Source organism: Tenrec ecaudatus, chromosome 5, assembly GCF_050624435.1.
Source record: "Tenrec ecaudatus isolate mTenEca1 chromosome 5, mTenEca1.hap1, whole genome shotgun sequence".
Taxonomy (NCBI): domain Eukaryota; kingdom Metazoa; phylum Chordata; class Mammalia; order Afrosoricida; family Tenrecidae; genus Tenrec; species Tenrec ecaudatus.
In genome coordinates, this window is record NC_134534.1 from 134,960,468 (window position 1) to 134,973,184 (window position 12,717).

Here is a 12,717-nt window from a genome sequence, read left to right on the forward strand (position 1 = left end):
GTTTTGTGTTCCCTAAATCTTGGTGGTCTTCAGTTCTTTTAACACTTTGTCTCCCATGAGTGCTTGTAAGGCAGACCAATCTTCCTCTCTTTAGGTTCTCCCTGCTGCCAAACACCCTCTAGGAAGCCGTACTGGGGACTGGCCCAGAGATTGATGTGGCCGTTCTTGATTATGTCAGCCTTCCAGCTTTGCAGAGACCAGCAATCTGAAACACTTCGTGAAAGAATTGGCTTCTTTGGAGAGAAGGATCCTAGATCCCTGTGCCCTGTACCCCAAAACACCACACAAACACTGTTTTCTGACACTGTTCTTGGTAACTCTCTGGGCATCAAAATGCAAGCCCACCTGCTTCCAGAAATGATTGTATTTATAGATTATAGCCTATAGGTTAGAAAGCAGATTACCTGCTAAAACGCTCACAAGCTAGCATCCTTAGGACTAGTGCTTCTTTTTTAAAAAAAAATGTTTTTCCAATCATTTATTGGCTCATACAACTCTTATCATAATCCATACATACATCAATTGTATAAAGCACATTTGTACATTCATTACCCTCATCATTCTCAAAACATCTGCTCACTGCCTAAGCCCCTGGCATCAGCTCCTCGTTCCCCCCCCCCCCGTCTCCGACCCCTCCTCCCTAATGAACCCTTGATAATTTATAAATAATTATTCTGTCATATCTTGAACTGTCCGACATGTCCCTTCACCCACTTTTCTGTTGTCCTTCCCCCAGGGAGGAGGTTATATGTAGATCCTTGTAATCGGTTCCCCTCTCTACCCCACTCTCCCTCCACCCTACCAGTATCGCCACTCTCATCACTGGTCCTGAGGGAATCATCCTTCCTGGATTCCAGGAACTGTGTTTCCAGTTCCCATCTGTAACAGTGTACATCCTCTGATCTAGCCAGAGGAGGAAGCATTTAGGAACTAGAGGAAAGTTGTATGTTTCATCATTGCTACATCGCACCTGGACTGGCTTGTCTCCACCCGGAGATGCTTCTTTAAGGGATATCCAATTGCCTACAAATGGGCTTTGGGTCCCCACTCCACACTCCCTCTTATTCACAATGATATGATTTGTTGTTCTGATGATGCCTGATACCTTCGATACCTCATGATCGCACAAGCTGGTGTGCTTCTTCCATGTGGGCTTTGTTGCTTCTGAGCTAGATGGCCGCTTGTTTACCTTCAAGTCTTTAAGGCCCTAAATGCTATACCTTTTGATAGCTGGGCTCCATCTACTTTCTTCACCACATTTGCTTGTACACCCGCTTTGTCTTCAGCGATTGTGTCGGGATGGTGAGCATTATGGAATGCCAATATAATAGAACAAAGTATTCATGCATTGAGGGAGTACGTGAGTGGAGACCCAATGTCTATCTGCTACATTAATACTAAACCTATAAATAGATGTACATGAATCTATTTCCCCATCCTCATATATAAATATATTTACATATGTACAAGGCCTAGTGCTTCTTACAACACTCTGTCTGAAACTTGGCTTAAAGAATGGTCTCTTTGTGTTAGAAAAAAAGATGGCTTTATAATTCATATAATTCATATGGTTTGGCATCTGCTGTATTTTTTTCAACCTCTTAAATTAAACCTATGTTCCTATCGGAAGGTGCCTCGGTTCTATGAAGTGTAGGAATTCTGTATTCAGATTTCTGCTAGATTGTTTGCTTATTTTACACATTCCTAAGCAGACACCATTAATGAAATTGTTGGTGATTATTCCATGTCTCATTTGGGTTTCTGACTGCCTGTCATCTTCCTTTTAAAAAATCATTAAAGGAGGGGCAGAAGCGCCTCGGGCAATATTGAAAGACTCCATTTTAAATTATGATCGAAATGTGTTTGAAGTGACTTTGATGTTGGGGAAGCAAATATGTATTACACTTGCTTGCCCTCTTTCCTCCATTCCCCCGACAGGCATTGTTGAGAGTTCACCCTCAGCCACCAAGCCAGGATGTGGCCCGATCATCATTCCCCACCCACTACTCAAGACAGTCCCTCAGAGAGCGCAGGCACTGTGCTTCCCAGGGGCCAGTCCGCTGCCAGAAGCGGCAGACCCAGAGCGGTGCTGATGCCTCTTGTCTCACAGTTCTCTCTGGTATTGCCACGATTGCAGTTACATGCCAAGTGGGGACATGCCACACAGGGAACTTCTGAGGGGCTTCTTTCCAGTGGAGACTCTAGGTTTACCATCGTCACTCTGCAGCCCCTTCCCGGCAGAACTTTCGCACACCATAGGCTTTCGATGATCCCATTCTCGGCAAACAGGAAGCATCGTGGGGTGTGAAGGACCAAAACCTTGTGAGCGCTGAGATTTGAAAGCCGAGACACTTGAAAATCAAAACACAGGATGCAGGAGCATGGACTCCAAGACTGAGCCGGAGAGCAGAATGGAGCGGGGCTCTGGCGTAAGACAGACTCGGCTTCAAATCTTGGCTTGATCACTTAGCCACTTTGTGGTTCTGAGCATGTTATTGAAGCTTATTGAGTCTCCGTTTATTTCAGAAGGGAGGTCATAATCCCAAGCCCCTAGGAATAAGAACACTCATAAATGCTACTCATCTTTACAGTTTTACTTAGCCTTGTGAGAGGGTGACCCTGGAGGACGTGGATGGTTTGTGGTTGACGACAGGAAGGCTCTGTGCACTCGTTGACTCTATCACTCAGGGCTGTCCTGAGGGCCAAGTGACTTGAAGGCGATGAGTTCCTGCCAAGAGGAGTGGAGGCTTCAAGGTCATAGGTGGCAGGAGGGAGAGAGGAGAAGGTTCAAGGACGCATGAAATCCACCCTCCGGCCTCCCTGGCTGTTCTCAGAGGTCAAACTAATGGCAACTTTGCACTGTTGTCCTCTTGGAAACATTAGGGGAGCCTCGTGGAAAGCTGATCTTCAGGAAATATTGTTTTCACACATGACTGTGAGCTGTTTGGGGGGTATAACAATTGCTTTAACCCAAGTCCAAGTGTTTGAATGAGTACAAAAGAATAATTTCAAATTTCCGGAAATAACCCAAAGGGAGAAAAACAAGCCAGAACAGCTCGCCTGGGTTTCAGCCGAAGGCAAATGTGGTCCCATTTGAACTGACCTGCCAGCTTATTCAGGAGATTACAACGAAGCCTAAGAGAATTCCTCACCTGAACCACTTCTTCATTGACTGAATCCATTTTGACTCCCCTCTAATTTAGCAGAGTATTTTTTTTATTTAAGCCTGGCGTACAAACATCAATTAGCCAAACTGCATCTAATTTCCTTCACCATTTATTTTCCTTCGCTGGCTGCCAATGGATTAGAAGACATGATTAGAATTCAGCTGAACAACAAAAAAACAACTAAAAAAGAGAACAACAGTTCCAAAAAAAACAGATGCTTAAACAAGAGCAACAGCATTCAGAATTAAAATAACTTGTGATTAAAAAAACAACTTATCTTGACTAATGTAAGCATGTTTGCTTATTTTTATCCGCCTATTGCTTACAGCAGTGGGACTGAATTAGCATTCTGAATTGAAATAGGCAGAGACAGACCCAAGAGTTTCACTCACTGTGCTTAATGTATATGCTGTAGTATATTTTAAGCAGCACAGTACTCGTTTGTTTGCAGTCACCAGTATTCTGCAATATGGTGGTTTGGTGCAGACGTCTTTCTTCTTGTTGACTTTTAGCCAGTGTCAGTGAGGGAAGGAGAGCAACGCAAAAGCATTCAAGGCATTTTATGAACCTGTTAAAGGAGCAGGTTTTATTTTAAAGCATAGGGTCCCTAAGTTACTTGGCATACTGCTGTTCCCTTTACAGGGGGAAAAAAATTACTCCGAGCTTCCCCCATACTCCACAATTAAAAGGGAGTAGAAAGCCACATCTTTTTCCCACAGAGCAGCTACTGGGTTTGATTAGCTAACGTTATGACCGGCAGCCCAACTCATAATGCACTGGCCTGGAACGTTCAAAGTGATTGGTTCACTATACAGCAACTGGGTTGAGAACGCTAAATTGAAGTACCTGGCTGGTTGGGTGCAGGTGAAAGAGAAATGCTCATATTTTTCTATGGATCTTCATATTTGTAAATAACTCGCTTCCTTTGTTTTCATGCAATCTGATGAGGATCACTTAGGTTTGTTGGTAAAATTCTCACCTTCCCAATGGGTGACCAGGTTTTGATTGGCAGCTAAGGTGCCCCGTAAGCAACCAGAACCCATCTGTCGATGAAGACTTGTATGCCCCTATGATGTTGGGCAGTTTTCAGCTGATCTTCCAGGCAAAGTGGGATTCGAAAGAAAGGCTAAGTTATCTACCCGGGAAAGCCAGCCAATTAAAGGTCACGCCACCAGGACAAGAGAATACTCAGTCAGGAAAGCTGGATTTGTAGCCAGGTAACAGTTGTTTTTTACCCCTTAGCCTCCCTGTCTCATCTGTACAACGTTACAGGTAATACCTATCTCACACTTGATATGGCAGGACTGGTTGAGATAATGAATGAGAAAATATTCAATGTCATATTGGAGGAATTTCATACGTATTTCCTAGCTCTTACTAAGACAAGTAAACCTGTGTGGATGGCCAGTCAACAAGAGTTGCTGCACTATATTGACAGAGAGCTGCCAGCAATCTAATCCTGACCCAGAAGAGGATGTTGAACAAGGGGTATCATTGCTAACATCCGAAGGATCTTGGCTCAAAACAGGGTATACCAGAAAAATGTCGGTGTTTTGATTGTACAAAGACATTCAACGTGTGCATCTTAACTATGGCTAGCATTGTAAAAGAGTGGGACTCCTGGAACTTCATTGTACTCATTATGAACTTGTACATGGATCAAGAAACCCTCATTTGAAAAGAACAAGGGAAATGTGGAATGGTTTAACATTTTAAAAAGATGTGTGCCTGGGTGGCATCCTGTCCCCATACTTAGTCGATCTATATGCTGAGTAAATAATCAGAGAAGCTAGATTGTATGAAGACAGAGAGGCATCGGGTTTGGAGGAAGGCTTATTAACCTGCAATATGCAGATGGAACAACCTTGCTTGCTGAAAGTGAGGGGGATTTGAAGCTCTTGTTACTGAAGGTTACAGATCGCAGCTTCTGCTATGGATCACAACTACCTGTAGAGAAAATTTAAAATCCTCACAACATCACGATAAATGGAGAAAAGACTGAAATTGTCGAGGATATTATCTCTGTTGGATGTACAATCGGTGCTCTTGATAGCAGCCGTCCAGAAATCAAACAACACAGCACAGTGGGCAAATCTGCTGCACAGACCTCTTTAAAATGTTGAGGAGCAAAGGCGTCAGTATAAAGCCCATGTTGTGCCTGACTCAAGCCATGGTCTTTTCAACTGTCTCATACGTGTGTCAACGTTGGACATTGAATAAGGAATACTGAGAAAAAACTGATGCGTTTTATTATGGTGCTGGTGAAGAAAATTGAAAGTACCATGAACTTCCAAAAGGAGCAGCAAGACCTTCTTGGAAGAGGTAGAGTCAGAGTGCTCTCTAGAAGCAGGGATGGCGAGACTTTGGACATGTCATCAGAAGAGCCCAGTCCCTGGAAAAGGACATCATGCTGGGTAAAGCAGAGGGCAGTGACAGGGGGAAGCCCCTCAACAAGACGTATTGACATGGCGGCCACAACAGTGGGCTCTGACATGACCATTGTGAGGATGGCGCAGGACCGGGCAGTGGTTGGTTCTTTTTTCACTGTGATTTGGAACCAACTCAATAGAACCTCAACAACAGCAGCAACTAAGACATTCAACCATGATTAAAGTTGTAGCCCCCATGACTCTTCCAAATCTCTAATGCCCGTACTCTCCTTATCTGTGAAACTGGAATAATAAACATTATCTCCACCTTACATAACATTCACTTAAATATTCATAAATAAGTTAATACCTGTCAAGTAGTTAGAACAATGTCTGTTGTCCAGACTAACCAGACCGCCTGAGACCAGAGGTCTCCCGTAGTCTTGCACCTTGAGACAGTCTTTAACCCTTGAGCCCACACTTTCCCCGGTAAAAAGCAGAAAGCAGAAGGACACCAAAAATAAGGATAACGTTACCTGTTAGGTCAGTGCTCTACCAAAAAAAGTCCGAAGAACTCCAAAAGATTCTTTTATCATCATGTAATCAGTCCACAACAAAGATGAGCGGAGAGCAACAGGGAAACTGGAGGACTGGAAGTGGAACCGGTGTCATCAAAGAGGATGTAAAAAATGTGCCTCGTGCCATGGATGAATTTGCGTGGGAACTGTCAGACAACCTGATATGACCTTCCTCTAAAAACTCAGTGAACGATACTTAATTAAAAGAGTGCTGCCTGCTTTGGGCCATCAAGTCACTTCTGACACAACCTGGCCTAGAAGATAGCGCAGACCTGCCCTCACAGGGTTTCCAAGTTGCAGTCGCCATGGGAGCAGGCGACCAGGTAGAGACCACCAGAGCCCCGTAGAATACTGCCTGGGACCCACTGTTTGGCAACATGTTCACGTTGTACTTCTGATTACCATTAATATATTGATTCTGAAAGAAGGAAGATGTTCTCAGGTAAATGTACAAACAAAATATTGTAAGTAGTGGCCCTTGCTCGCAAAAAGAACCCCAGATCCCACTGTAAGCCATACTCCTTTGTCCTCCACTTCCAGTACCTACCTTTGAGGTCTGCGTTCACAAATCCAGTAGGAGCATCTAGTCATGGGATTGGTCTGAAATTATACTCACGTACACACGTGCAATCATCCAACTGGGGATTCTTGAAGGGCATTCATATTCAAAGGACTTCATGTACCAAAGGATAGCTTTTATTCTTTTCTTGGTTGGTTAGTGTGGAGTTTGGGGGAGCTTAATAAAGCCCAGAAGTCTTAGTGTCCTCTGCCTGTTCATTATGGACCCAAATCTATCACCAGAGTGTTTATCAAAGACAAACACACACAGCCATTTGGGAGACCTGGATTTGGGCCACTCCACCACCTGCCAAGGGCTGCCACAGGCCGAGGGTCTGGAGCCTGAAGGTTGTGTTTTTCTCTGTAACCGCTCCATTGGATGATCTTTACTTCTGTGCAAAAGCAAATAGCAAACCCTCGTAATTGTCACCTGAGAATTTGGAAAAGCTTTCATTCCTCAAGATCGCTTCGGATCTTCCCGGAGAATCCCCAGCACCGACGCCTCAAAAAGAAAAAAGAAAACCATTCTCTGTGCTGAGAGGGAGGAAAGCTCATTGAAAGTTGTTACCAGTGTTGTCCTGGAACCTCCACGAAGGGTGGTCATAATGAGGAGCACGTGAAGCCGCACTGAAATGTGACATGCTTAATAAATGTTAAATAATAATGATGAAGTCATGAGACTTTCATTTCCAAACTGGCTTAATTTCATTCTCAGTTTGAGATTGCAGATTACAGTGGTTAATTTTAGAAATTGGCCCAGAGTGAAACCTTAAATCAGATTTCCATTAAACTGCACGGCTGCTTGCAAATGACTTACTTGTGGCAGAGAATGGCACACTTTCAGGTGGACTGGGTCTTCCTGCCAGCCCAGAGAGTTTCCTGTTAGTGCTCTTTGGTACCCCAGCTCGGCTGTGCCCCCAAGCTTAGCTGCCCACGTGCTCCTCTCCTGGTAGAACCCCACCTGCCTATTACTGGTGCTCTAGCACTCTTTCCTCTGTCCTCTCGTAGTTGCTTTTTCACATTCTTTCTCACGCTTCCCCTCCTATCTCTGTCTGTCTGTAAGTCTCTCCCACGCACACGTATGCATGCACACATTCTCTCGTCCTCTCTTTCTAAACATTTTTTGGTTACGACCATGGTGAAGGTTTACAGAGCAGGTCGTGGTTTTACATTCATCAATTCATACATCTTGTCTTTCACCTCATGCATCGCAATCCCCTCCTGCTACCCCTACTTCCAGTCTATACTTCCTGTTTCCGTTCCTCCTCCTTTCCTAGCCCTCTCTGCTTTGTCCTTGGGTAAATATGATTTGACCCGAAATGGATGATTATTCTACCGTGGGGTGAATTCAGACCCGAGGGGGAGATCTTTGTCTTGCTCTCCCCCTCATATCACTAGCCTTCCACCTGTGCCACCTCCACGGTGGGTAGGGGAGGCACAGGGCTGACAGCTCTCTGGACTTGGTGCTGCAAACAGCTCTGGAAAAGGAAGGGATAAACAGAGAGCAAAGTTTTCATCCTGGTCTGTGGCACCTGCCTCGCGAGCATCTTCTCTTTCTCTGCTATTTCATTCAACCCACAGTGTCTGAGTGAACTTACTTGGTTATCTTTTGCCTTTCTCTTGATGGCTCCCCTCTCGCCAACCTCCCCTTCTCTTTGTTGTAGCATCTCTTCTAAAAAGCACTTTCTCCTCAGCAGTCTGTGTCAATGCCCCTGCCCTGGGCACCGTGAGACACCTATACCAGCATTACAATTGCCTCTTTACTGGTCTGGGTTTCAAACTAGTCTGGATTTCTTGATGACAGTGATTAGATCTTACTCATCTCTGAATCTCAACCCTTGAGCTCTGTACCTGGTAATTGACTATTTGAATTAATTTAATTTTTTCCATTTTAAAACCATTATTTATTAAATCATTTATCCATGTCATGGACTATGCTGGCTGCTGATTCTAAGAATCTGGAGAAAAGGTGCATAGTCCTTCTAGAGGCAGAAAAATGTCCCAAATGCAAATGGGTGGGGGAGGTTCAAGGGGAGGACCAAGACAGGTGAGAGAACAAATCCCCTTGGAGAACAAACACAATCCATCGCTCATTTACCCTAACAAAGCCAGCTACTCCTTCACTGTTTGGAAAGAGAGCCTTTCCTGAGGTTCAGAACCATTTGATGTGATTGGCTTACTTACATACAGATTGCTATATCGTCTTTTTAGATACCAGACTGATGTTAAACACTTATGGTATGAGAATTTCATGGGACCTGATGACAGTGGAAAGAATGCCACATTCACAGTTCCTATTTGACACTTCCTCCAGCAAATACACACCCGGAGAAGAGCCGGATTCCACGTTCACAGTCATTTTGCTTCTTGCTTGTTGAGTTGAGTGACATAAATTAGTCATGTGTGATAGAACTGTTCTGCAGAATGCTTGTACCAGTGTAGCTAGTGACTCATCCTAACTTCATGAGACAGGAAAGCTTCCCTGAGAAGGTGAGGTTTCAACTCATTCTGCCATACCCCACCCCACCCACCAAACCCTATCCCTTCAGCGCAGGTTATGACCCAGGCAAAGGTGGACAGGAGCCATGTGCACGGCACTGCAAAGCACGGTCTTTGTATAGAACCCTTAGTGAACTTCAGCACTTCTTGAGTTTTTATCTGAAACCCTGTGGAGTCATTTTTGTTGTGGAGTGTTTTGGGTTTTGTTCTGTTTTGTCTCTTTTCATTGTTCTGGCAAGTTTCTCTCCACCCCACAGTTATTTGGAAACGACCAGTGTATCAAGTTCGGTGTTAGCAGCATTTCATAGCTGCCATTAGAGAGCAAGCTTCTGCTTCCCAATGGCCCTACTGCGAATGGTAATGTGAGGTTGCTTTTTTGGAGTAGCCCCAGTCTCTTAATTGGTTTGAAAATTATTGCTCATTTGTTTCTTTCTTAAGACATTACCACTTTGTTGAGCTTTTATAATTTTGTCTTCTCGTTGTGTTTGAATTCTGTATAGCTGTAATGTATTCAAAGAGGCTTCTTAGCCTCTAGGTAACCTGCTCACCTCATGTCATTACTTGTTGGATACATGCTCATGTAAATATCCATGATGCATTTCTATAGTCATTGTACTCAGCATTTCCCGTATATGATCTCATGTAAGTCTTTGGAGAACCGCATGGACTAGATACTAATGACAATCCCACGTAGCAGACAAGGAGACCTTCTTGAGCACAGCTTATGTAAGATGGCCAAGATCCGAAGAGTAGCAACTGGTGTGACTCAATCAGTCAGGAATGGATTTTGAGTCTCACCTGTTATATTTTAGCTTGGTGACCTTAGCGCTCGTCATGTGAATTCTCTGAGGAGCTTCCTCACCTACAGACGGCAAAACATTATTGTAGGAACTCAACAGCATTCTGGAAGAGATCGAAATAAAAACTCCTTCATTTTTTATTTAGTCCAAGTAATGCCCCTTTCTAAGCAGTTAAGTGCTGTACAAATGTAAGATATTCTATTCTCGGATGTTTTGTGTAGTTAATTTAGCACATCGACATAACGGGATTTTATAATAGCAGGCTGCACATACGTATATACTTTGCAATTAGTGTAGCATAATTTAATTGTGAAACCATTGTTGGAATTCTGATGCCTTTTGCTTGATGAATAGCCATTTTCTGTGGGTGTTCTCAATTAATCTGGGTAATGAATTCTCTTCATTACCTCATTCTTCTTGTGTTAATTATACAAGATTTTCTTATACCTATTTATCAAGTCAAGGCCAGTACGATTCCCACCCACCCCCCGCCCCACCCCCCGCACTGAATATGGAATCTATGCAAACAGGTTAATGTGATGGACTTAAATTTACATTTCTGAAAATCCCAGTCAGAGCTGGACTTGTCTTACATCCTTACTTGTGATATCACTTGGCATCTTTCTATTGTGTGTGTGCTTTAAAAATTTTTTTAATTAAAGAATGGTTGTTAGCTAAGATAATTAAACTATCTGTAATTTTTGAGAATCTACCTCTAGCATATCAAAGAGGTATTAAGAATAAATGGGAAAGTTTGAATCTTTGTTCCTGTCGGTGTGACACAACAAATAATACGTTCCTCATTTTGAAACAATGCATGAGACCATGACAATTGAAATTTTAAGTGTAAGCCATAGGGAGAAAACGCCTAAATGCATGACATTGTAAATGGTACTACTCAGAGGAAGAATAAGCTCCAGTCAATTCTCTAGAAAATCCCGATCATGACATACGACAAACAAACAAGCAAGTGGTGACTGAAGGCGTTTTGAGTCCAGAGAACTTAGTGAAGAGATGATACGGGTTAATGTGACCATAGTTTATCTCGATAGTTATTAATTTAATTTTAAATAGTTACTTGTTAACATTTCTGTGGCTTGCATTTTATATTTTATACTCTGTCAAAAGAAAAACCAAACTACACCAAAGAAGTCCTTTTTTAACTGTTGCCTTTATTTTGGCATTATTTTCCAGAATGTCAACTATCAGCATTTTAATCGGCAACTCATTTTTCTCCAGGTTGAAGCCATCCTTGTGAATATTTTTGGCGGAATTGTAAATTGTGCCATTATTGCCAATGGCATCATCAGAGCCTGCCGGGAACTGGAACTCAAGGTGCCCCTGGTCGTCCGACTTGAAGGTAAGTTATGAGAGATTGACGCCATGCCACCCTTTCTCCTAGGTCAGGTGTCTGCAGGGCCCTGAGGTCACCTGCCCGCCAAGATGACACCACAAAGCTGCACGCCCGATGATGAACTCCAGGGTAGGGCAGTCCAGTAGTGCTTCTCGGGGCCTCTAACAGGCGCGCCCGAGGGCAGCTCTCCAAGCACAGCACTCTGAGAAATAAGATTTTTTAAATGCGTTCCTTTTGGGACCCCTTTACCTGTTAAAATTGAGGCCCTGAAGCAGTTTTTTGTTCATTTTATTTCTGTCAATGATTTTAATTAATTAACTTCTTTGATGCATTAATTTAGCAATGTGTATTTGGAAATGTGAAGCTGTTTAATCATTAACTCATTTTGAAAAATAACACTATTGCACAGTAACATAAAATCTTTTTTTGATTGCACAATTGGTTTGAATGTATTTAAACCAGTGAATTGGGAGGTATGTGAATCAGATGTCAATAAAACTGTTTTAAAAATATTTTTTTCATGAAAAGTAACTATCTCAGTAGTTACAGTAGCAGCAGACTTTTACACTTTTGGACAGTGTTTTAGTCTCTGACTTTATTTACTTGGGCACTGGGTCTCTAACAGCACGGATACGTGAAGGAAATGTTGCCTTATAGACATATGCTTAGAAAAGGTTTAACAACCTTTTAATGTAAATGCTTATGTTCTTCTTTGGGACGAAACTCAAAGTCTGTAAGAAAGGATTTCTAAACGATTCTTTCAAATTTGGAATCTGAAACGATCTCATTGAAAATCCATGGGTGTATCCTGCACAGTAAACAGATCTCTTAGCCATGCATGGTTTATGACATCATAAGTTGATCATTTGGAAAAGACTGAGCTATGTAGGTCTTCGACAGGCTGACACATTTCAACACATGGTTTGCTATTATGACCCCCAATCTCAGCTGTGGAGCCTTTAGGTATTAGAAACTTGTCAGTTTTAACGACAGTGGATGCAAATTTTCAAAAATCCTAATTTTTACTTGAAATGTGAAATTGTGTTACCAGCCACAAAACTGTCAGTGGTTTCTTTTAAAATAACAGACTTGTTTCACTCATTTTCAAGAAAATTTCTGCCAAATAACTCAGTTTAAATAGCAGAGTGTCTATCACTCCTTCAAGTAGAAATGATGCGCTCTGTCAAAGCTCAGTAGGACGGCCCACGGCTCACAGTTGGGCACCTGCAACCTGCGTAGCTCACTTGGTAGCAGAAGCGCTCCATAAATGTGCGTGACTGGGGGTTTCCATTGGATTCCAGAGTATTCAGAAACAGACAAACATGTATTGAGGGTTGAGAATAATTTTTACTGTTTTGTCAATTACATTCTGATTTGGAGTTGGCAGTTTAC

General features: G+C 42.8%; 1 protein-coding gene across 1 annotated transcript in view; it reads left to right on the forward strand.

The window, feature by feature from the left end:
- Nucleotides 1-12,717, forward strand: part of SUCLG2 (succinate-CoA ligase GDP-forming subunit beta) — a 306,332-nt gene that overhangs the window by 271,242 nt on the left and 22,373 nt on the right. The window contains exon 10 of the mRNA XM_075549909.1: nucleotides 11,211-11,331. Coding sequence (XP_075406024.1) covers nucleotides 11,211-11,331 — 121 coding nt within the window. The remainder of the gene's footprint in view (nucleotides 1-11,210; nucleotides 11,332-12,717) is intronic.